Source organism: Cetorhinus maximus, chromosome 19 (assembly GCF_964194155.1).
Source record: "Cetorhinus maximus chromosome 19, sCetMax3.hap1.1, whole genome shotgun sequence".
NCBI lineage: Eukaryota > Metazoa > Chordata > Chondrichthyes > Lamniformes > Cetorhinidae > Cetorhinus > Cetorhinus maximus.
The window spans coordinates 35,987,423-36,013,568 of NC_135897.1; the positions used below are offsets into that span (position 1 = coordinate 35,987,423).

The 26,146-nt window shown below is 40.3% G+C and overlaps 1 protein-coding gene across 4 annotated transcripts in view; it reads right to left on the reverse strand.

The window, feature by feature from the left end:
* Window positions 1-26,146, reverse strand: part of farsb (phenylalanyl-tRNA synthetase subunit beta) — a 61,219-nt gene that overhangs the window by 6,671 nt on the left and 28,402 nt on the right. For 3 of the 4 annotated variants that reach the window (XM_078563705.1, XM_078563707.1, XM_078563708.1), the window contains 2 exons: window positions 22,341-22,458; window positions 15,849-16,001 (listed from right to left, as the gene is read on the reverse strand). In XM_078563705.1, the coding sequence (XP_078419831.1) occupies window positions 15,849-16,001; window positions 22,341-22,458 (271 nt within the window). Of the gene's footprint in view, window positions 1-15,848; window positions 16,002-18,593; window positions 19,753-22,340; window positions 22,459-26,146 lie in introns of those variants that run through there. The other variant, XM_078563706.1, reaches the window with a different exon arrangement.

The following is a 26,146-nucleotide window of genomic DNA, read 5'->3' on the forward strand; positions in this document are numbered from 1 at the left end:
GGAACAAACCACATCTTGTATAAGCGGCTTAAAATTAACAGTCAGTTCAACTCTTCGTCCAATCCAAGTATTTATTAAAAACCTTACACAGGAAGATACCAGAAGCTGCCTTAGAGTCTGAATTGCACAGGTGGAAAGCCTCTCAAGTGGCTTAATCCTTTTAGGTTAAGCACTATCTCTATGCTCTACAACATCAAAGAGCACAACTAACAAAGGAGCCAATGACAGATCCAGGCACAGAATCCATCAGGCGAAAACCTGTGTATGTATGCCTGCAGCAACTTCTCCAGCCATTGCCTTACTGAATCTGGATAAATGGGAGCATTAACTGTAGGTCTGCAGTTGTCAACTATTAAACTATATTGACACTAATCAACTTGCCCGCCATTGCCACCACTAGCCCCAACCCCTCAACCCCGCTCTCCCAGCCGTTTTTCTATATCATAGAATTACATCAAATTTCCAGCACAGAAATGGGCCATTTGGCATAAGAAGTCTATGCTGGCACTTCTTCTCTCCTTACATGCTGCAAGTGCCAAAGTGACAATCAACTTATCCACTGAATTCCTAGGTTTCTTGGAAACAGTTTAATTTCTGTTTGAAAGAAAATGGGGACTGACTGCACTACACAGTGAATAAAAGAAGAAAAGCTCATGTTCTAAATTCATGGTAAATGAACCATGAAATATCTACATTTTACAGCTGGTTTCTATTTATACTTATAGTAAATACACACCTTAACATTTGAACTGAAATTTCTTCATTCCTTCAATTATATTTCTGTTAAAAACTCAAGTGTAGTGTTTAAATAACAACACGCTCTCTGCAGGCCACACTTCTCTGCTTTCACTCAGCTTTTCAATTGAATACATATTTATTTTTACAAGTTCAGAGCTCAACTATCATATACCATAAATATTGATATAATTTCCACTTGTTTTTAAAATGGGGAGATCATGTCACCTTCCAATTAATAGAACATGTTTTTAAGAAAACAAGAATATTTGATGTATTAGTATTCTAAACCTACAATCCATTTTAGTTTAAATCTCACTCTCTAGATATTAACCACAAAAGAATACATTGTGCCATTAAAGACAGTTGAAAACCTTTATCTCATTTGTTAGATACATTTTTAACAAATTGTGTAAAGAGAATATATTCATTTGTGAGTAATCATACTAGAATAATAAGAACATAAGAAATAGGAGTAGGCCATTTGGCTCTTCAAGTCTGCTCTGCCATTCAAAATAATCATTGCTTATCTTCTATCTCAACTCCACCTTCTCGCACTATCCCTTAATTATCTTAATAGTCATAAATCTATCTATCTCTGTCTTAAATATACTCAAAGACCGAGCACCCACAGCTCTCTCGGGTGGAGAATTCCAAGGATCCACAACCTTTATGTGAAAACACTGTTCCAATCCCTTACTCCGAGACTGTAATCTCAAGTTCTAGACCACCCCCCCCCCCAGTAAGGGGAAACATCCTCGCAGCATCTACTCTATCAAGCCCCTTAAGAATTTTATATGATTCCAGTGAAAGCAACTACCCAACTTCTGAATTCTAGGAAATGTAGGTCTATGTCTATTCAAATCTTTCCTCACAGAACAATCCCCCCACCCTAGAATCAGTCTGGTGACCTTCTTAACCTCCTTCCAAGGCAAGTATATTCTTCCATAGGTCTGGAGACCAAAGCTGTGTACATACTTCAAATCTGATCTCACCATGGCCTTATACAATTGCAATAACATTTCTTCGCTCTTATACACCAATACCTTTGTAATAAAGGCCAACATACTACTTGTTTTCCTAATTGCTTCCTGTACCTGCCTGTTGGCTCTTTGTTTCATGTACAAGGATATCCAGGTCCCTATCACTAGCAACATTCCTCAATCTCCGACCATTTAAATAAAAATTCTGCTTTACTATTTTTCCTTCTAACATGAATAACTTCACATTTCCCTACTTTATATTCAATCTGCCATACTCTTGCCCAAACACTTAAACTGTCTATGTTCATTTGCAGCCTCTTCACGGCTGCTTCAAGCTTACTTTCCCACATAGCTTTGTGTGGTCAGCAAACTTGGACACATTATATTCGATTCCATCATCAAATTAACTGATACAGATTGTAAATAGCTGAGCCCAAACAGTGGTCCTTATAATACCTTGCTAGATACGACCTGCTAACCTGAAAATGTTTATTCCTACTCTCTGTTTTCTATCCATTGATTAATTCTCAATCCATACATTATCCCAAATCCCATGAATCTTAATTTTGTGTAAGAACCTTGTGTAGCACCTTATTGAATGTTTTTTGAAAATCCAAGTACACTACAACTACTAGTTCCCCCTTAATCACCCTACTAATTATAGCCTCAAAAAACTAATAGATTTATCAAAAATGATTTCTCTTTCATAAACCTGTGTTGAAAATTATGATTTTCCAACTGTCCTGTTACCAAGACTCAAATATTAGGTTCTAACATTTTTCCTACTACCAATTTCAGGGTAACTAGCGTATAATTTCCTATTTTCTCTGTCTTTTCCTGAATAACAGGGTTACATTTTTTACTTTCTAATCCAAGGGGACTGTTCTAGATTCTAGGGAACTCTGTAAGGTCAAACCAATACATCCACTATCTCTGCAGTGATCTCTTTTAAATCCCTAAAATGCAGGTGATTGGATTCAGATGATTTCTATATCTTATATCGATTGTCCATATACTTGAGAGAATGGAATGTGGATTGGTATAATGACTTATATCCTTGGACCCTTAGACACGCATTTATCTGGAGTTAGGTGTGCTATGTCAGATTTCAAAAATATATCTAAAATACTTTGGATAAAGTGTGTATATTTTATATGTTTGTGTGGATTCAATCAGGCCACAGCAATCTGGTTTTCATTAATTTTTGTTAGATTAGAAAGGGAGAAAGAATTAGAGTGAAGGCGGTAAAGTCATTATTTATCAATAGATTGAAGTATATTAGAATTTGAAAATTTCAGTTCCATCACTGAGCTGCTCCTCAGTACATTCTTACCAAGAGAGATTACTGTAGGAAAGATCAAGGGTCTTCCACTTCAATGTAAGCAAAATGTTAACATTTATTTTAAAAAGGCAAAGAAACATAACATACAAGCTCTTCAATCTAAGATAATCAATCTAAGTGTGGCCAATATGTGTTGGTGGTTTGTCACAAAATATATTAAATCTCACAGTTAATCCAGTATTCAATCTGATTCCCATATCCAATAACAAAAACCAAACATTACATAATGTGTCTTAACTCTGTAAAGTAGAATATATTATCACTAGAATAGCCAACTTATTTAAAAGCCATCTATTACCCCATTGTAACCCTATTTTGCTCCCTCTCACTATTATCTGATGCAGAAATTTACTTGGAAAGAAATCAAAGATTAAAATATATACTGAATGTAAATCGTCAAAACCACGATTTCCACTTTGGCCACAGTCATGAACTGGTCACAAACTGAATTACTTTGGCAAAGTGAATTTTTTGCTCAAGTTTCCGCACAGGCTTATTTTTATATTGCTGGAACTAAAGTCTTTCATGAACTGAAGTAGTCGAGCAGCGAATTAGAAGATTTTTTTTTAAATGTTTGCATTAGAAAATATTCTGTGATATATTTAAGTGTGGTAACTTGGGAGAGAATTTTCTCCCCATCGGGCGGGCTGGTCGGGAGCAGGCGGGGCACGCACAGAACCTATTGCCACCCGTGATTGGCTGCGCACCACCATTTTACGTGACACGCACCCGGTAGCGCTTAGAGCTACCTGTGCGGGCTGGGGGAGGAGGGAGAGTTGGGGCCTATGCTCTTTCGCGCATATGCGCGAAAGGACGCAGAAATCTCCCTGAGGCATGGAGCTGCCTCAGGGAGATAAAGTTCAGTTGTAAAGAAAAAAAAAAAATAAAATAAAATTATTTGGACATGTCCCCTCATGTGTCAGTGTCACGTGAGCTGGAACATGTTTATGAATTTTGATTAAAAATTTTATTTTATTAATAAATCCTTCATGAAACCTCATCCCATCCATGGATGATGTTTCATGAAAAATGCGAAAGCCGCCTGGGCTCTTCGCCTGCCCGCCAACCTTAACGTTGGACGGACAGCTTTCTCAATTGGGTTAATTGTTTGATTAATGGCCTTAACAGTCCTTTGATAGTTCAGCGGGCGCGCAGCCGAGTCCGGTGCGCACCTGCCAAACGGAGGATCAGAGGGACGCGCGGTGACTTTGGGACGCACGCCCGACGTCACCTCGCATCATTTTACACGTTGGCATGCAGGGCCCGCCCCCGCCCGCTGAAGAGAAGATTCTGCCCCTGGTGTAGTTTGATGAATACACCCTAAAATAGGTTCATGACAAAAAATAATTATTTTAATCAGCATGTCTGGTCTGCCATCCATGAATAACCCTATTTCAGATAATCTAGACAGAACCATTTACTAGTGGCATTAGTGTAGTCAGTTTCTTTATAAATTTTAAAGAAGCTTTTAAAACATGCATATGCCTTTGCACCTAAAAATACTTAATTTTAAGAGGTTCCTCGAAGGCCAGCAAACAAAAGCAATTAGCAGAAATGCACAATGGTGATCAGTTCAATCTGGAGACGGGGCCTAATTTGTGGAATGCGCCAACTTCTAGTACAACGTTTTTAAACTAGCGCAAAAGATCACGAAACTCAATTTACACTGGTCGTAATTTTCGCTTGAAATTCTGCGATCTTTTGCATTGTTTGGCCAATTTTGGATGAAATGTGTCTTTTCGGAAATTCTGGCTCAAGTATTTACTTCCAAAAAAGTGACTAAAAAATGACTGTGTTACCGTGTGTGTATTGCTGCAATACATTCAAGGTTCACATGATGTCAATAAACTGCTCGAGGTATTTTTTTTTGGATCAATTACATTGAAGCCCTGAAGTCTCAAGAACTTTTGAATTGTATCACTGTTTTGAATAATTGACAACTAAGTTACCATGCTTTGTGGAACATCAAGTATTTCAATGCACATTTTTTAAAATACGCAAGAACATGTTTAGAAGCTATCTTGGGGTTCAGAGGCTTCTGATAAAGTTTTCCTGCTTTGTTGTCGCATATTAAGTATATTTGGACTCAACAAAAACAATTAATTGTGCTTCTTCATGTCCACAATAAGAGGTATAATTGAGCACTACATCCAGAGGCAGTTTCCCCACCTTTGAAACACAATGCATTTGAAAACAGTAAGAGCATCCTTTAGTTCAGGGGTGTCCGAACCATGGGCCACAGTCCATACGCTGCGTGGCTGCGAGCTAGCACAATATCCCAGGGACAGTTTTTATATATCATTGCCTTTCCATGCTTAAGTTTCAAAAGCTGTCTCACAAGTGGATACTTCCCAAATTATTACCACATTAATTTTAGGTTACGAACAACTTAGAAATCGCCTTGAAAACATAAATCTTTCTGTTTACTTAAGTTAATTGAGGGATAATATGAGAATGTGGAACAAGTCTTATATCCAAAAGGAAGCAAATTAATATAAATTACTGATGTCTTCCAATAAGATCATGAAGAAAAACCAAATGCACTAAGTAAATTAAATGCTTATGTAGAGTCTTTTTTAAAGAATGCATTTCCTAACAACTGAAAGTTTGATGTTCTAAACTAAAGTATTCCAAGAGTTTTGTGATTTGTTGTGAATGGTTACAGGTGGTGCAGGAAGCATCATGACATACAGATAACTGGTCCACTGAACCAAACAGTGTAGACTTCCTATTCTATGTAAATCAAGGCTAGAAACTTACCTATGTCGGGCGGGCTGGGCAGGAGCAGGTGGGGAGCCGACTGCCGCCTGCAATCGGCTGCACGCTGCACCACCATTTTACATGGGTGGGCCAATTAAGGCCCGCCCAGCGTGACGCGCACCCGGTAGCGCTCAACGTTACCTGTGTGGGTGGGGGGAGGAGGGACAGTTGGGGCCTGCGCTCTTTTGCACATGCACGCGAAAGAGCGCAGGAATCTCCCTGAGGCACAGAGCTGCCTCAGGGAGATTAGGTTGTTAGTACAAATTTTTAGTAATGATCTGAAAAATTATTTAAACATGTCCCCTCATGTAACAGTGTCACATGAGCTGGGACATGTTTGTGCACTTTGCAAATTTTATTTAATTATTTTATTAAACTTTCAGGAAACCTCATCCCGCCAGTGGTTGAGGTTTCCTGAAAAACGCGAAGGCTGCTTGGGCTCTTCACCTCCCCGCCAACCTTAAGGTTGGACAGGCAGTGCTGTTAATTAGCTAAATTACTTTCCTAATGGCCTTAATAGGCTTTGACAGTTCGGCAGGCATGCAGCCCCCTCTGGCGCGCACCTGCCAAACAAAATATCTAAATGACGTGTGATGACGTCGGGATGCACGCCTGACATCATAGCGGGTCATTTTGTGCGTCCGCATGTTGGGCCCGCCCCCGCACGCCAACAGCAATATTCTGGCCCAACAGTGCGAACATCAATCAATTCTACAATCAGAGCTCGGATTTCCTCCTGTAAAATCCATTATAGCGACACTATAATGACACACCTCAATGATACAAAGTTAACTGAAATTCAACTTTGACAAAATGTAGGGTGATGGCCCATGTGTTTTTGAGGAAAGAATTATGTTTCATGCTGGGGTGAGGTGATGGTCCCTTTAAGAGTTAGGTTTCTCTGAAATATGGGCCTGAATCTTCTGGTCGGCGTGTGGAGGCAGGCCCCACTCGCTGACACGTAAAATGACACACGGTGACGTCGGGCATGCGTCCCCGACATCACCGCGTGTCATTCCGATCTTCAGTTCAGCGGGTGCGCACCAGAGACGGCTGTGTGCCCGCCGAACTGTCAAAGGCCTATTGAAGCCATTTAACAACCAATTGAAAGAATTAGCAGGGCTGCCCGTCCAACCTTAAGGTTGGCGGGCAGACGAAGAGCCAAGGTAGCATTCGCATTTATCATGAAACCTCATCCACGGGTGGGATGAGATTTCATGAAGGTTTTATAAATCAAATAAAATTTTGTATTAAAATTCATCGACATATCTCAACTCATGTGACACTGTCACGAGGGGACGTGTCTAAATAAATTTTTCTTTTTTTTTGAAGTTTTCATAATGAAAATAACCTCCCTGAGACAGCCCCTGTGAAAGACTGCAGGCCCCGAATCTCCCTCTTCCCCCAACCTGCCCAGGGAGCACTCAGCACTTCCAGGTGTGTGTCACGCTGGGCGGGCCTTAATTGGCCCACCCACGTAAAATGGTGGCGTACAGTTGAACGCGGGCGGCGATCGGCTGTGCACCTGCCCGTGCCCGCTCCTGCCCAGCCCACATGATGAGGGTAAAATTCTTCCCATGAATTCTTGCAAACAAGAGTTTGCTTCTAGTAACCGATCATGTGGCCAAGCTGCCCAGGTGATAAACAATAGAAAAAAGGGGTCAACCAGAAGTTAATTATAGGGGTGAGTAGGTTCCTAGGTGTGGTTCTTTGCTGAAGCAGTTTTGGTTTTAGTTTAGAACAAGCTGGCTAGAGGGAACATTTCTTTCAAGCAGGATTCAGTTGAAATTCTGGCGTTGACTGAAAGGGTTTTAGAAACCTTGATAACTGACAAACTCTCAAAACAGTGAGTTAGACCTCTGGGATAGCCAAGCTGAGATCGGTGTGCTAGATATGAGACTCCAGTGTTAAAGAACATTAGGATCAGGAGAGTTCTGACCCCAGGTGGCTACGCTTAAGACGTTAGCAACGCCTGTATTGAACTAGGAGTCTACAACTGTGGGATGGTTGGAGGAGATGTGAAGGGAACACTTTGGCAGGAGTAAGCAATAGGCCCAAAAATCTCAACCCTGATATTAATCTTTGAAACACTACTCAGATCACGTGTTTAATCTTCCAATTTCTGCTAAGTATCTGACTTGAGTTTTGGAGTGCAAGACAAATGGGTATAGAAGGAAATTTGAATTAAGAAGTTCAGTTTAGAGTCTAAGTAACCATGTTCTTTGTAGTTTTAATATCTTTAACGCAACTGACTACTTAGAGAGAGCAGCTGTTGCTATTCATGTTCTTTGATTTTTGTGTGGTAAAATTCTCTTGTTTTAAACCATGAATCTTGTGGTTTCATTCTTTTAGTAAATACCTGGGTTTTCAGATTTCCAAAAACAATATGAAACTGACCTCTACAGAGATTAGAACAGTACAAAGCAAACCTTTTACTGTAGGTTCTGTATTTGCAAGGGGGAAGCACATGCTGAAGGAAAATAAGCTCATGTACATTTGGATGCAATATATTCTTGGAACAGATTCATGCTCTGTAACTATGCCTTGCCCCAAAAAATACAATTTTCCTAAAAGACATTGGTTTCCATAAGCAATTCACAAATATGAAGGAACGATCTTCCTCACAATTCCCTTGTTCTGGCCAAAATAACTTAAGACAATCCATTTAATCACTTATAATGATTTAATAACACCCCATGGCATTAATAACCTAGATTATGAAATCAAATTCTCTGCTCTGAAGGAAAATCTCAGTGACGTTGCACAGTGAATGCTAATTATATTATAACACTATTACACCTCTCCACTCTACATATAATGGACTAACTATCCTCCCTGGTCCCTGGAGATGGTAACTAGACCAGACGTCTGACTCATGCACTGTCTGCTTTGCTACGCCTGTTTGCTAATGCTGCTGTTCCATATCCAAACGTTAACAGGATCACCAAATCTCTTGATGATACATATTACTCAGAATGGCCACCTACAGCATCTCTGTTCCATTTCGTGTAGCCTGAGTGAGGATCATTTTTCACACACAATCTCCAGAAAGGCAAATGGCTCTCAACAATTTCATCCCTATTTCCAGTCATCTATATCCATGCACAGGTGTTTCACAGATGGCTATGGAAGGTCAGAACTTGGTGACATTATGAGAAAATATATTTTACAAGCGCAAAAAATGAGAGGTTGCATTGTTCTGCGTGTGACATAACAAGTCACGGCATATAGAAGGTTAATTAAAGGATGCAGCATCTTTAGGAGAACCTTCAATTAAATGATGGATTTTACTCAATCCAGAGGTGATTTGTACCAAAACCTATTCACGCGATTTTGTACGGCAAATGGCAGAATGTTTAACTGTGGTGGAAAATCCACTATGGCACAATTACATTTCTTCATGAATTGGAAAAAGATGTATTAAATCTATACACGTATGTTGTTATTATACCGCCCATTCGTAAAAGCTACTCATTGTATCATCGAAACTTGCAGCATAGAAAGAGGCCATTCGGCCTGTCATACTCGTGCTGGTTCTTCGAAATAGCAGTCGTGTTTGGTCCCATGCCCCTGTCTTTTGTCTATAACCCTATAAGTTCATCATTAAGTGCCCATCCAACTCAATTTTTAAAATTATTTATGCAATTAGTTTCCACCACCCTGTCAGATAGAGCGTTCCAGCTCTCCGAGTTAAAAGAGTTTCTTCTCATCTTCGCTCTCGCTAATAATTTTAAACCTATGACCTTTGGTTATTGACCCACTTACAAGATGGAATCGTTTTTCTCTATCTACTCTATAAAACCCCCTCAACATTGTAGAAATCTCCATTAAGTTACCTTTAGCCTTCTCTGTTCCAAGGATAGCAGTTCTAACTTTTCCAACCTCTCCTCATAACTGAAGTCCCTCAGCCCTGGTAACATCCTGGTAAACCTTATCTGTTCCCTAAGGCCTTTCCATTTTTCCTGATTTGATAGAGTACAATCTAAATCCTGCAACAGTAACAATCTAGAACTGTATCTTTACTTCCTTCGGTCTCTGTTTAAACTTCATTTTTGTTCTGCACTCAATGTCACTATATATTCTAGTTGGATGGAGCTGGCCGTGCAAATTTATATATATCCCCAAAAGATGGTTTTTAAGATGTCAGTAATATTCCTCAGGAAATGCAAATGAAACTTTTGTTGCATTCTGGTAGCATATGAATGCCAAATAAATGTCTGAAATTCCTCTAGATAAATTAATTCACCCCACTAATCCATCAAATGTAGAACCTGTATAATGAACAAATTTTTTAAAATGTATATGTAGTTAGTTATAGAACTGCCTATTATCAGAATCACTAAGTTGATAAATTGACAGTGGAGCTGAGTTGACACAGAATGAAAGTCCTAGCTTTAACCTCTGGGCTGTGTGCCTGCCTCAAAAATAATTCATTGCTTGTAAAAATGCTTTGAGATCAAGGCATGTGAAAAAAACCACATGAAAGCAAGTTTGCTCTTTCTTTCTTCCCACACAAAGTGGTCAGTGGAAGTACCAGCTACGTTTTTATATTTTTGGAAACAAGGTCATTTACGATAAGCACAACTGGGACTTTTGAAGAGATGTGACCTAACTCCTTAAAAGTGCTGGACAATGAAAGAAAATTTGAATGCTTAGCGGACCCAAGTGTGTTGGCCTGAAAATCTGTACTACAGAGCACGGCACTGCCAGGTTTTCATTTAGCCCATCGCTTTCTTAAAATGGTGCATATTGCTCTGGGTGCTGTTTGAAACGACATGTGATTGTAACATTGTTATTGAAAAGCAACTCCGTAATTGGACTAGTAAGCTTTTTTTCAACAACTTAGAACTGCTATAAGAATAAACAAATGAACTTGTGTTTCTACAGCATGTTATGACATAATTACAAAATCTCAAAGTATTTTGCCTATATCTAACTGCTATAGGTGCAAACAAATACCATGGTAGCCTGTTGCAGCTCTGACTCCCTCTTCCTTTCACTGCAGCATTTCTAAATATTCATGCCATGTGATATGATCACAAGACTTTTTTTTAAAAGCTTTATTCAAATAGTTATGTGACTACTTTGTGAAAATATGAGCGCTCTTTTTGGTCTATGTCATGGAATGTATGTTTTCCTGCATTCATATAAAAATGGGACACTCAGAGCTATTTGTTGACCAATTTATATTACTTCAATCAACATACTGTAGACAGCGAATGTGAAAGAAGCAGTATTTAAAATAAAAGAAACCACCAAATTTATTTCAGAGCAAGTACATCATCATTCATAGACAAGTCTATTCATAGACACCCTACATCATTGTGAAATCATCTACTAGGCGCATGGTATTTTTAATCATGTAATAAATTTCCATAAATGTAACAATAGTTTTATTTTTGTGTGTGTTTTAAAAGAACTGCAGTATTCACTTCCAGAGAGGGGTACTTAAAATTTATTTTTGGTAATTTGCTCAAGGACTAAAAATGCTGGTACAGTACAAGCGCTATACAAATGAATGTATTATTCCACAATCAAACTTGCTAACACCAAGTTCTTTTAAAAGCATTAGGTAGGGCACATCTTGAGTAATTTTAGGATTATGTATTATAGTTTGTTGGGGGTGGAAGGAAAATCTCTTGGGATTACAGATAGCTTCTGATCGACATCCTTCAGTCTCCTAACACATTAACAGCAAACCTAATCTGCCATTGAAAGAATTGATTTGCATTTATAAATGAAACAGATTGGGATACAATAGGAAGTTTTCAAATGTGGTTAAGGTCAGTTGGAAAAATGCCATTTAAAATCACTCCGCAGGTTAAAATAAGATGTCCGAATCTAGTGTTTAGATGTCCAACTGCCATATGCTGTTCCTGTGTTAAATTTCCATTGTAATGTTTTATGGAGCAATTATGCAAATATGTATAACTGACAAAAAATTCTATTGAAATATATACTACAGCATTTACGACATGGCTCAAAACACATACTAAACATCACCCATAAAGCGCCACCGACATTTATCTGTTAATAGGAATTTGGTGAACGTATTCAAAAATGAAGTGAGCAGGTTCTCAATTTAACATGGATAAGAGGATATAGGTTTAGCAAGTGTCAGCACTACTGCCTCCAAGTCAGATTATTGCAAGTTCAAGCCCTAATGCAGGATTCGACCATGTAATCCAGGCTGACACTTCAGTACAGTACTCAGGGAATACAACAGTTTCAGGCATATTGTCCTTCAAAATAAGACCGTGGCCTGGATTCTGCAGTAAAAAATAAGTGATGCTTTCATTGTCTTTAAAGAGTAAATCAGACAGCAATTTCTGATGACCGCACATGCACAGTTAAACACAGAAATCAGAAAGCTGCTGTCCAAGTTGTCCTGCTCCTCTAGAAGCTTTGCGATAGCAGTATTTCACCCAAAGACTCATCAGTGAAACACATGAGTGCATGAAATTACTGTACTTACCCATTAAACGTGCTAAAATGAGCTATGGCTCGTCCATTCCGGCATAAGCAGATTGTTAATGGTGCGATAAGTATTAATTACACTCAAACAACAGGGAGAATTTTTTCTATGGTGGGCAGGCTGGACGGGAGCAGGCGCGGAGCCGATCGCTGTCCGCGATCGGCTGCGCGCCATTTTACGCGGACGAGCCACTTAAGGCCCGCCCAGCGTAACACACGGCCAGTAGTGCAGCGCTACCTGCGCGAAAGAGCGCATCAATCTCCCTCAGAGAGACTGAACGGGTTATGAAAGTTTTTAATAAATAAAGTAAAAATTTATTTAAACATGTCCCATCATGTGACAGTGTCACATGGGCTTGGACATGTTTGTGAAGCTTGGAAAATGTATTTATTTATTTTATAAAAGCTTCAAGAAACCTCATCCCGCCCGTGGATGAGGTTTCCTGAAAAACGTGAAGGCCGCTTGGGCTCTTAAGGTTGGACGGGCAGCATTCTTAACAAGTGTAATTACTTTTTTAATGGCCTTAATAGGCCGTTGACAGTTCGGCGGGCGCGCAACCACCTCCGGCGTGCGCCCGCTGAACGAAATATCGAAATGATGCGCGATGACGTCAGGACGTCCGATGTCACCGCGCGTCATTTTATATATCACTGTGTCGGGCCTGCCCCCGCATGCTGATGGCAATATTCTACCCAACGTCTCTGGCACTGAAAATTAACTTCTACAAGTGCGGAGTCTAATTCCTTTAGATTTTTCTTATTTTAGAGATTCAAAAAAATTAAATAGAATTTCTTTTTAACTTTCTCTGTCTTTTTAAAAAAAATCATTTTCTATCAGAACTCAGAGGATTAAATTACAAGAAGAGATTACACAAACTAGGATTGTATCCCCTGAAATTTAGAAGCTTTTGGGGTGGACTGATTGAAGTTTTCAAGATATTAAAGGAGGCTGATAGGGTAAACAGGAACTATTCCTGCTGCTTAAACTAAAGGACAGTCTCAACTTAGAGCCAAGCCTTTCAGCAGTGAAGTTAGGAAACAGTTCTGCATGCACAGGTTGCTAGAGGTTTTGAACACCCTTCTGGAAATGGCAATGGATGCTAGGCCAATTGTTCATTTTAAATGTGAGATTGTTCAATTTTTGTTAACCAAAGGCATTAGTGGTATAGGGCAAAGGTGGGTACATGGAGTTAGGTCACAGATCAGCCAAAATTTCACTGAATGGTGAATAGGCTCAAGGGGCTAAATGGCCTATCCCCATTCCTATTTTTGTTTAATCCCATTTCTCTTTATTTCATTTTCTGTGCATGATTTGCAAGTGAATTAAACGTTCTAACAAACTTCCTTGTTTAAACTCTGCACTGCTCATTAAAAATTCCTTCGCGAACCTGGTTGATTGAGGAGATTCATGTCTGTTTGACCTGTTCACACAGAACCCCTTTAGGGGGTGCCACACTGAAATGGATTTCTAATCAAAAGCTCCAGTGCAAAACCCCACAAAAAATCTGAGTAAGCGTAAGCCTATTGAGCAGCTGGCACCATTCATTCTCTGCTGACTGCAAATCCAGGCCAATGGATTTTGGCCAGCTACCTGTTGATGTGCATGTCAAAGATCCTATAGCATTACTCAAATGAGATGGGAGTTCTCCTAACGTGTTTGCCAACATCCATCCCTCAAAAACTATCAAAACAAATGAACTGATCCTTTATATTACTGCTGTTTAAATATGTAATGTAATGCTGCATTCCAGTCAGCTAGCATAGTGCCAAGGCTTCTTTGTTTATTCCCTGGGTCTCAAAACTTCTTGATCCTAGATTTTGGGGCTGTAAAGGCACACTCCAGATTACAAGGGACGTGAGGGGCACTAAGGGAAATGGCTGGTAATGCTGAATCCAACATAATCCAACATTAGCAAATAAAGGGGAATTCCAAAGTCTTCTATAGGCATATAAATAGCAAAAGGGTGGTAAAAGGAGTAGGGCCAATTAGGGGCCTAAAAGGGAATTTACACATGGACAAAGGGGCCATGGCTGAGGTATTAAATGAATACTTTGCATCCGTCTTTACCAAGGAGGTAGATGCTACCCAGGTTATGGTGACAGATGAGAAAACTCTCTCACTAGAAGGGTTCAAAATTGACAAGGAGGAAGTGTTGAATAGACTGTTGGTACTTAAAGTACAAGGCACTGGGGCCAGATGAGATGCATCCAAGGATATTGAAGGAAGTGAGAGTAGAAATTGCAGTGGCACTGGCCATAATCTTTCAATCTTCCCTAGGCTCAGGGAAGGTGCCAGAGGACTGGAGAATTGCTAACGTTACGCTCTTGTTCAAAAAAGGTCATAAGGATAAGCCCAGCAAATACAGGCCAGTCAGTTTAACTTCAGTGGTGGGCAAGATTCTAGAAACAATTATTTGGGATAGAATAAATAGGGAAAAATATGGGTTGATAAGGAAGAACCAGCATGGATTTCTAAAGGGGAAATCGTGTTTAACTAACCTGCCGGAGTTTTTTGAAGAGGTAACAGAAAAGGTCGATGAGGCTAATGTTGTTGATGTGGTGTACATGGACTTTCAAAAGGCATTTGACACAGTGCCACACAACCGACTTGTGGGAAAAGTTATTGCTCATGGAATAAAAGGGACAGTAGCAACGTGGATACAAAATTGGCTGAAAAAAGCAGAGTAATGGTCAATGGATATTTTTCAGGCTGGAGGAAGGTTTGTCGTGGAGTTCTCCAGGGGTCGGTATTGGGACCCTTACTTTTCCTGATATATATTAATGATCTAGATCTTGGTGTGCAGGGGAGAATTTCAAAGTCTGCAGATGATACGAAGCTTGGGAGTGTTGTGAACTGTGAGGAGGACAGTGTGAAACTTCAAGAGGACATAGACAAGTTGGTGGACTGGGCAGATAGGTGGCAGATGAAGTTCAATGCGAAGGAGCGTGAGGTGATGCATTTTGGTAGGGAGAACATGGACAGACAATATTAAATAAGGGATGAAATTTTGAAGGGGGTGCAGGAGCAGAAAAACTTGGGTGCATATGTGCAAAGATCATTGAGGGTGGCAGGACAGATGGAGAGAGCAATTAATAAAGCATATCCTGGGCTTTAGAGGTTGGGGCTGTTCTCCTTGGAGAGAAGGCGGCTAAGAGGAGATTTGGTAGATTTTGGGGGAGTTGGACAGAGTAGATAGGGAGAAGCTGTTCCTACCTCATAAAAGGATCAAGAATGAGATAGTGATTTGCAAAAGAGGCAAGTGTGACATGAGAAAAAGCTTTTTCACACAATGAGTGGTTCTGGTCTGGAATGCACTGCCTGGAAGTGTGGTGGAGGCAGGTTCAATTGAGGCATTCAAGAGGACATTAGATGATTATTTGAATATAAACAACGTGCAAGGATTCGGGGGAAAAGGCAGAGCAATGGCACTAGGTTATAAAGCTCAGTTGGAGAGCCAGTGCAGACATGATAGGCTGAATGGCCTCCTTCTGTGCCATTAAGATTCTGTGAAATTGAATGTCTACAGTAAAATCTAAAAAAGAACTCCACTCACCATCTGCAGTCTGAATGTAGTACCCATTCTTTTTTCCTGGTTTCAGTTCTAGAAGCTGCATTACACGGTCCATTAAGCCATGGATCACCTCAAAGCCAGGATTCTTGTTGTAGTACACAGCACAGAGACGTCTGGTGTTCTTTGCGCCAACATCTATATTCCAATAAATGTTGAAATATCGATCTCAATTAAAAAACTATATAATCTTTACCAGAAAAGAGTTTACACAAGACAGCTATCAACATTAGAGGAAGGTAATACACCTTCAAACAAGTTCTTGAAACTCAGAAAACTGTCAACAACTGACTTAAACCACATCGATGTTGATAACCAGAAACTAAAGATGATACGTCTTTTTAAAAATTCTTTCATGGGGGGTGGGTGTCACTGGCTAGGCCAGCATTTAGTGCCCATCCCTAATTGCCCTCAAGATGATGGTGGTGAGCCACATTCTTGAACCACTGCAGGCCATGTGGTGTAGGTACACCCACAGTGCTGCTAAGGAGGGAGTTCCAGGATTTTGACCCAGTGACAGTTAAGGAATGGAGATGTAGTTCCAAGTCAGGATGGTGACTGGCTTGGAGGGGAACTTCCAGGTGGTGGAGTTCCCATGCATCTGCTGCCCTTGTCCTTCTAGGTGATGGAGGTTGTGGATTTGGAAGGTGCTGTCAAAGAAGCCTTGGTGAGTTCCTGCAGTGCATCTTGTAGATGGTACATACTGCTGCCATTGTGCGTCTGTGGTGGAAGTAGTGAATGTTTAAGGTGGTGGATGGGGTGCTAATCAAGCAGGATTGTAGAATGTAGAAAAGGTTATTTGTGCTCTGTGGCTGTAGAATTAAGGCATTTTACCATGAGGGAGTGCTGCTGACTGCAGATGAGTAGTTCTTTTGTCTGTGGTGGCACATATAAGTGATTCAACTTCCAGGATCCAGGCAATAGTACAAATCTGGATTAGATGCCCTCTGTTGCACAGATATTCCCTAACTAAAATCAATTGTTAATGCATGACCCTAGTCAGTCTTTTATTCAGTGGGTCCTCTGGAGAGATTTCCTCCGTACTTCCTTACTGTCAGGTTTACATCATGTAATTTATTAAATCTGATCTCAGTATGTGACATTGACAAGGCTGCATTTATTGCCCATTCCTAGTTGTCCTGGTGATGATGGTGCTGCTGTATTTTTTGCATGTATCTCTTGAGTCCATGTTTTGATGATGTTAACTGGGGATAGTGATATTAGGTAGGGATTTTTAGGGCTTAGACTCAACAATGATACAGTGACAATAATTGGGCATGGCAGTGACTTGGAGGGGGGAGGAGAGAACATGAAGATGACGTCAGTTTTTTGATTTTGATTGTGGTAGAGGTCCCAGAGCTGGGCGATGTTGCCAAAGTAAGTTCAGCACACCATGCAAACTGTATGTTTTTTCTTTATTCTTTCATGGGATGTGGGCGTTGCTGGCAAGGCCAGCATTTGTTGCCCATCCCTAATTGCCCCTGAACTGAGTGGCTTACTCAGCCATTTCAGGGGGTAGTTAAGAATCAACCACATTGCTGTGGGTCTGGAGTAACACGTAGGCCAGACCAGGTAAGGATGGCAAATTTCCTTCCCAAAAGGACATTAGTGAACCAGATGGGTTTTTACAATAATCGATGATGGTTGTCATGGTCACCATCACTGGGTCTAGCTTTATATTCCAGATTTATTAATTGAATTCAAATTCCACCAGATGCCATGTCTCTAGATTACTAAGCCGGTGACAGTGCCATTACCCCACCATCTCCCCATTAGAATTTGTACTCCAGCCACAATGCAACTGTGGTGGCTCCAGGTAGATACTGCATAAGTGCTACCAAATGAGCAGACAGCTCTGTTCCAGATAGTATTAAGCTTCTCGAGTGTCTCTGTAGCCACACATATCCAGGTAATTGGTGAGTATTCCATCACATTCCTGACTTGAGCCTTGTAGATAGTGAAGAGGTTTTGTGAGGCAAGATGAGCACTAGTTGCTCAGTATCTCTGCCTTGCTTTGGTAGTCAAGCTGTTGATATGACTGGCCCGGTTAGGCTTCTTAAGCTAATGATGACCACCCCGCCATCCACCCTTTCCAAGGTTAATGCGGTGTTGGACTGGGGTGGTTGGAGCGGGTTCAGAGCTCTGAAGAGGAGTCATAAGGACTCGAAATGTTAACTGTTTTTTTTTCTCTCCACAGATGCTGTTAGGCCTGCTGAGTTTTTCCAGCATTTTCTGTTTTTGTTTCAGATTTCCAGCATCCGCAGTATTTTGCTTTTATCTTAGGGCAATGCTGGTGCTGTTGAATTATATAGGGCGGTGACTGGAAATAGCCGTTGCACAGTACTTGTGGCACAAATGTTACCTGCCATTTGTCAACCCAAGCTTGCTGCAGGCCGCTCTTAGGGATCTCCGTGATTTCCAGAGCTTGTGATAACTGGCTTCCAACAATGACAACCAACTTCTTGTCCGTCAATAATAGCCACAGCCACTAGAGGGACCACCCCTACCCATCCCTTGCAATTGCCATAGTGGTTTAGTACACCATGCATTTGATCACCAGCCAGTGATCTTTGCTGGAAAAGGTGCATGTGTGGACAGGATTAGGCTCAGCTATGATTCCCATATTCACAGTCCAATAATATGCCAATATTCACTGTCTAAGTTAACACACAAAGAATGGGCACTTAGAGGAGGCACAAGAGGGAATAATTAAGCTAGCAAAGCCATAAGCCAAATTTCGAGAATAATTTATTTATGCCAAGCGATATATTGATAATAGGTTGTTACATAGTGCAGAAACTACAAATTCAGTTACACATTAAAAGGGAACGAAAGCAATCAAAGATTCAATAGAACAGGAGAAATAAGAACATGACCGTTCTTTTTTCTTTTTATACATTTATGTTCCCTGGAACTTTCTGCAGCAATCATTACTTGAAAGACCAGTGGCAGAATTTTGCTTCATGTTTCTTAGTTTTTACATTAGAGAGTTGTTTTCCATGGACTGAGAAAACTTGTCTTCTCAAACAGAAACGATTAGGCCATCAAAAACATTAATCAGAAAAAATACTTCATGTCGAACATAATTCTACTTTCATGAAGATAAACTATTTCTGCTAATAGTCAGTTACTGTCAATAAAAAGAATGCAGCACATCAGATAAAATACTTATGCTATATCCTTGTAGTTTCAAGTAATTAAACAAAAATATTATTACAATGTCATGAAAGAATTTCTCTGCAGCTTATAATGGGTAAATGATGTTTGTTTAAGATTTTAAGCAGATCTTTGGCTGCACGACTAACTGAATTTCTACCACACACGTCTGTCGTTCCATTTTTGACCTCTGACAGATGCAGGATATGAGACTGAAGTGGCATGCTTTGAATTTGCCTTTTGCTCAGTACTCCTGATTAAGGCATTCTAGCTGTTTCTTTGTGACGATGGATACACTCATGCAACATTTAGCGTTTAGCACTAACGGTGGCATTGAGTATATCCATCTACACAATAGGTACTCAACGTAATACCTTGGTCAGGAGACTGCCAACTCAAAATGAAAAAAGTTCTACACATATATATTTTTTGCAAAAATCTGAGTCCAATTTTTCCCTCTTTCTCCTGCCAATTTTCTCCCCTCTGGAAACAGTTGACTCTTTACTGGTATGTGGTTCCTTGTGCATGAACCCCTCAAGTAACTCACAGAGGAAGCCTTCTAAGTGTGTGAGCATAGACACTAATTGCTATTTCAGAACAAACTTGTATTTTTCACACTGCATTATTTCAGAGAGAATGAATTTTACTGTGATAGAGCTATGTAGATTAATTGCTGAGCGCCCACTCATAAACAGCAGGAATACTGAGCAGAAGTCAAATTCAGCTGCTGCATCTAAGAAAATAATGGAAATTAAATCATGTTGTAATACCAGAGATTTATACAGCAGGTTTCAGCTTGTATGTACTGATATAAAAAGATCTTGAGGAAGGTGGTTTCGACTGCATTCAATTGATAAGTTTCATTAAGTAAAAGCCAATGTTTTGGCTGAATATAATTGGATTATTTTATTAATTATTCCATTGTATGATTTTTTTCTTAATTCGCTTACCATTACTTAATTTTCTTTAAATGTCCTCTGGAGTAGGAGTGATGTTTGTATGAAAAGCTCTGTGATGTTTAAAGATTTTCTTATATGCACAAGTGCTTCTGCTCTTTTATAACCAGTTGAATTTCAATTTTATTATATAATCTCTACAGTGAATTTACAAGCAATCTGCTACAAGATAGAGCGTGATTCCTATCCTTTCATGTTATAAAATGGTCGTGTTTTAGTAAATTTAAAAAAAAATCGAAGTGATTAATATTTTGAGCTAAACTCCCCGATTATTTAATGAGTAGCTAAGCCATACAGGTCAGGAAGATTTCAGGCTCAATTCTGAGTCCATGTTGGGTTAAGTGGTCACAATCAAGCAGTAGCAGCGACATTACAATTGGCCTAATTGCTAATGATTTAGGGAGGAGAAAACTATTCACAGATCCCATTCTTGATTAGTATAGTGACCCCTGCTGGAAGTGTGGCCATTAGGCAGCTTAGTTGCAAAATGCACAATTGAATAACCCAGGGGTGGCCAAACTTCCTTAACCTTAGAGCCTCATATGATAATCTTCAGATGTTCGAGAGCCACCAGACACAGACAACCTTTACAGGCACATTTTTATTACTCAGAGATAAAAACAAAAAGCTAAAAGCTACTGCGGATGCTAGAAATCCAAAACAAAAACAGAATTACCTGGAAAAACTCAGCAGATCTGGCAGCATCGGTGGAGAAGAAATCAGTTAACGTTTCGAGTCCTCATGACCCTTCGGCAGAACTGAGTATAGTTAGGAGAAAGGTTCACCTCTCTCCTAACTAAACTCAGTTCTGCCGAAGGGTCGTGAGGACTCGAAACGTTAACTGATTTCTTCTCCACCGATGCTGCCAGACCTGCTGAGTTTTTCCAGGTAATTACATTTTTATTACTATTGCTTTAAGATATTACTATTTCTAATTTTTCTCTTAACTTCAATAATCATAAAGTACATATATCACAGTTTCCAAATCTGAATTAACTGTTATATTTCACCTGTACTTAGTATGTTACTATGCTGGTTTAAATTAAATTCCACCTTATAAAACTATTATAATAGTAATATTCCTTAAGTAAGATGATACTTAAGTGATCAAGGCTAATCACTGCTAGAGGTAGAGAGGCCTTTTGAGTCTCCATCCTGGATTGGCCAGCAGTATGCCGGAATTGGCATCAATCTCCCAGTGCCAAAGAAAGCAATCCAGGAGATTTTAAAACGATATTTTAAGCAAATCAGTCATAAAATTTGTACTTGTCTGTCTCTCTCTGTCTTTTCTGTCACCTCTTCCTGCTTCCCACCACCTCAAAAAAAATCGGATTGAATTAGCCATGTCACTGTGGTCCTTTCAATCTGGGGGCTTCTGGGTTACAGCTGGACCAACCAGTCATCAGTAGCAATCACCAAGAAGGGGAAGAAACTACAACTCCCATCATGAGGCCCTGCCACATGGTGACATCATATCTGGTGCAGTGCCACCCAATCAAACTCAAACTAAAGTTTAATTAAACGGTAAAAAAAGCCAGGAGGACTCCGATTAGCTTGGAATTTGGCAGGCTGTGATGGCATTGGTAGGGTATAGATTTCATTGAGGGATTGAACAAGAGTATTGGTCCAAGTGCAATCGGCACCAGATCACTTCAGCTCAGATATTTTTTGTTAAAAACAGAGGTAGATGTATTTTTCTGAGAGGGTAGTTTGTGTGTAAAGGAGCTGCATGCGGCTCACGAGCCCCGGTTTGGACACCGCTAGAATAGCCTATCACTACTCAATATTATGATGCCAATGGGACAAGACACCATTTAAAGAAGGAACAAATTAAACTTTATTATTAAAATATTTTTAACAGGTTCCCTTAATAGATGAGCAAGCTTTCATGAGTATGTGAGAGACACAGCCCAAGACAGTCCCAGGATTGATTCTTGATCTGTGCTGAGTTAGTCCTTCTCAGTTGATACACCAGTAAAAGGTAACACATTTGGCCTCAATTCTCCGTGGGTTATAGGTAGAAAAATATCAGCCAGGGTTTGAGCTCCTGATGGTTATTGTAGAGTCCATGCCATTGCAATATGTGAGGTCAGTTAGCTCAGCACAGACTGACGGTCAATCCTGGAACATTCCTGGGCTTTATGGTTCAGTCCTTTGTTGTGTTAGGCAGCTGAGCTATCAGTGGGTCCAGCTAGATATAATTTTAGTCGAAGATTAAAATTTTAAGTATAAGCTTTTGGTCAAACTATTTTGTTCACGCGTGTGGGGAAAATATCGCTCCAAAATCACTTTTAAAATTCACTGATTAAAAATAAGACTGTACTTGACTATGAAACAAGCACCATGTTTAATGAAATATAGATACCTTTAGAAGGGTCTTTCAGAACAACATCAGAAATTTCAAACAATTTCAGAGGCAGTGGCATCTTTCTATTGGCGGCAATTGTCTTCAGCAGTCCAGACAGCAGAGTGGTACGAGCTACCTAAATCAAAGAGAAAGATGGATGCTATAAGTGATTTGCTTTCATTTATTATCATGGCACATCCTGAACTTGATATGCCAAAATAGAGAAGATCCATCACATGGAACAAGAGTTTTCATGATTGCCTGCTCACTGCTGTCAGTAACATGTGGCTTCAGCAGCCAATAGAACAGAAGTTACCATTGCCAAAAGAGTAAAACGTATTTCCCATTTGCAAAATAAATGTAGTCAGGAAAATAATAAAACAGAACTGTTCCTTGGGAAATTAGTAAATCACCTTCTCAGGGGCGATTCAGGATGGGAAATAAATGCTGGCCTAGACAGCGACGCCCACATCCCATGAAAAAATAAGAAAACTCTAATTGTAGCTTTTAATAGCACATGTTTGACCACTCGAAAAACAGAAGGCAAATATTACAGCTGCAATCTTCAGTTAAAACCAAAATCTGCATACTCTATATCTTTACAAATACAGGCATGCATAACAAATGGGAGCAATATCTGGTTAGCACTTCTTTCAAGAGTTAAATGATCCTTTCTAAATATAGTGTTATTAATTGCATTGGATAGCTACTCAATTCAACTTCAGAATTATATTTCTTTAGGCTTAAGAAGGAGGGGTGGCCAAGTGATACAAAATTTTAGACTGAATTCGCATCACAATTGGTTAAAAAATTTACAAGCTGGAACACTAACACCATCTTGTGGTCTTTCGAACAACACCACTATGAGTTGACAAAAGCGCATGGAAGTGAAGCTTCATTTCAACACCAAATATTAATAAAATTAAAAACAAAAAGCTAAAAGCTACTGCGGATGCTGGAAATCCAAAACAAAAATAGAATTACCTGGAAAAACTCAGCAGGCCTGGCAGCATCGGCGGAGAAGACATCAGTTAACGTTTCGAGCCTTCATGGCCCTTCGGCAGAACTGAAGCATAGTTAGAAGAAGGGAGAAATATAAATTGGTTTAAGGTGGGGGGGTGGGGGTGGGGGGAGAGACACATTGAGGGTGTGGTGATTGTGGAGATGAGCAGATAATCAAAAGATGTCACAGACAAAAGGGTCAAAGAGGTGTTTTGTCTGAGAAAAGTGCTAATTAAGAATGGATTGCACTGGATAGCTACTCAATTCAACTTCAGAATTATATTTCTTTAGGCTTAAGAAGGAGGGGAATCCATTCTTAATTAGCACTTTTCTCAGACAAAACACCTCTTTGACCCTTTTGTCTGTGACATCTTTTGATTATCTGCTCATCTCCACAATCACCACACCCTCAATGTGTCTCTCTCCCCCCCCCACCCCCCCACCTTAAACCAATTTATATTTCTCCCTTCTTCTAACTATGCTTCAGTTCTGCCAAAGGGCCATGAAGGCTCGAAACGTTAACTGATTTCTTCTCCGCCGATGCTGCCAGATCTGCTGAGTTTTTCCAGGTAATTCTATTTTTGTTTTACCAAATATTAATAGTTGGATCCACCGGTCATAGCTGCTGATCAAACAATTAGAAACTCATGGGCTGGACTCAAAATGTAGACAGATGAAGGTCATAATGGCACCTTTAAAAACAAGTACACTACTGTTTATATTAAGCCTTTCAAAATACAAATTCCCAAACATCTATAGATAAATCTTCAACCATCTAACAGCAACACCACTTGCACTGTCAGGTTTTTCTATGCCACCACTTGTATTACCAGGTCTGATGGCAGGTAACTTTCCCACTGATTTCAGTTTCTGAAATGTTGCATCAGCTGGCAATGCCTCAGCCAACAATGACCAGCGAAAAAGTGGCTGACGTACATCCCTTAAACTGAATTCTGGAGGTTTGACATCTGAGAAGGGCAAGACCTGTTGATGGAGAGGCTCCAGCTTTTCAAAGATTTACCCAATAATTTGAAGAAATGCAAATTTAAAACAAAAATTCTTTCATGGGGCATGGGCGTCACTGACTAGGCCAGCATTTTTATTGCCTATCCCTAATTGGCCTTGAGAAGATGGTGGTGAGCTGCCTTCTTGAACTGCTGCAGTCCATGTACTGTAGGTACACCCACAGTGCTGTGAGGTGGGTGGGGGGAAGGGGGTGGAGTTCTAGGATTTTGACGCAGCAACAGTGAAGAAATGGTGATATAGTACAAAGTCAGGATGGTGAGTGGCTTGGAGGAGAAGTTCCAGGTGATTGTGATCCCTTCTGCCTACTGCTTTTGTCCTTCTATATGTTAGAGGTTGTGGGATTGGAAGGTGTTATCAAAGGAGCTTTGGTGAGTTGCTGCAGTGCATCTTGTAGATGGTACACACTGCTGCCACTGTGCATCAGTGGTGGAGGAAGTGGATGTTGATGGTGGTGGATGGGGTGCCAATCAAGCAGGCTACTTTGTCCTGGAAGGTGTCAAGCTTCTTGAGTGCTGTGGGAGCTGCACTCATCCAGGCAAGTGAAGAGTATTACATTACACTCCTGACTTGTGCCTTGTAGATGGTGGACAGGATCTGGGAAGTGAGGTGGTGAGTAGCACTCCACAGTATTCCCAGCCTCTGACCTGCTCTTGTAGCCACAGTATTTACATGACTGGTCCAGCTCAGTTTCTGGTCAATGATAACCCCCCCCAGGAAGTTGATAGTGGGGTATTCAGCAATGGTAATGGCATTGAACATCAAGGTGTGATGGTTGGATTCTCTCTTATTGGAGATGGTCATTACCTGGCACTTGTGTGGCACTAATGTTACTTATCAACCCAATCCTGAATCTTGTTCAGGCCTTTCTGTATATGGACATGGACTGCTTCAGTATCTGAGGAGTTGCGAATGGTGCTGAACATTGTGCAATCATCAACAAACATCCCCACTTTTGACCTTATGCTGGAGGGAAGGTCATTGATGAAGCAACTGAAGATGGTTGGGCCTAGGACACTATCCTGAGGAACTCCTGCAATGATGTCCTGGGACTGAGATGATTGATCTCCAACAACCACAGCCATCTTCCTTTATGCTAGGTATGACTCCAACCAGTGGAGAGTTTTCCCCGATTCCTATTGACTCCGGTTTTGCTAGGGCTCCTTGATGCCACACTTGGTCAAATGCTGCCTTGACGTTAAGGGCATCACCTCACCTCTTGATTTCAGCTCTTTTTTTCCTGCTCTGCTTAGACCAAGGCTGGAATGAGGTCAGGAGCTGAGTGGCCCTGGCAGAGCCTAATCTGAGCATCAGTGAGCAGGTTATTGCTGAGTAAGTGCCGCTTGAAATAACACACCAAAGTAGAAATTTAGTGCTATACATTTTAGGATGATTGGAACAGAGAAACAGGAGTAGGACATCCAGCTCCTCAAGCCTGCTCCACAAGTCAATAGATCATGGCTGCACCTAAACTTCATTTTCCCACTTTTACTACATGTCCTTTGATACCTTTATCCGACAGAAATCGATTTCAACCTTGAGGGCTCCAATTGTCCCAGCACTATAGCACTTGTGGGGGAGAGAGTTCCAGATTTCTCTTCCCCTTTATATGAAAAAGTGCTTCCAGATTAACACCCGAATGGTCTAGCTCTAATATTACGATTACGATCTCTTGTTCTTGATTCCCTCACCAAAGGAAATTGTTTCCCTGTATCTGTGCTATCTAATTGTTTTAACATTTTAAACATCTTGATCAGGTCGCCCCACAATCTCATATACTCAAAGTACTACAAATCAAG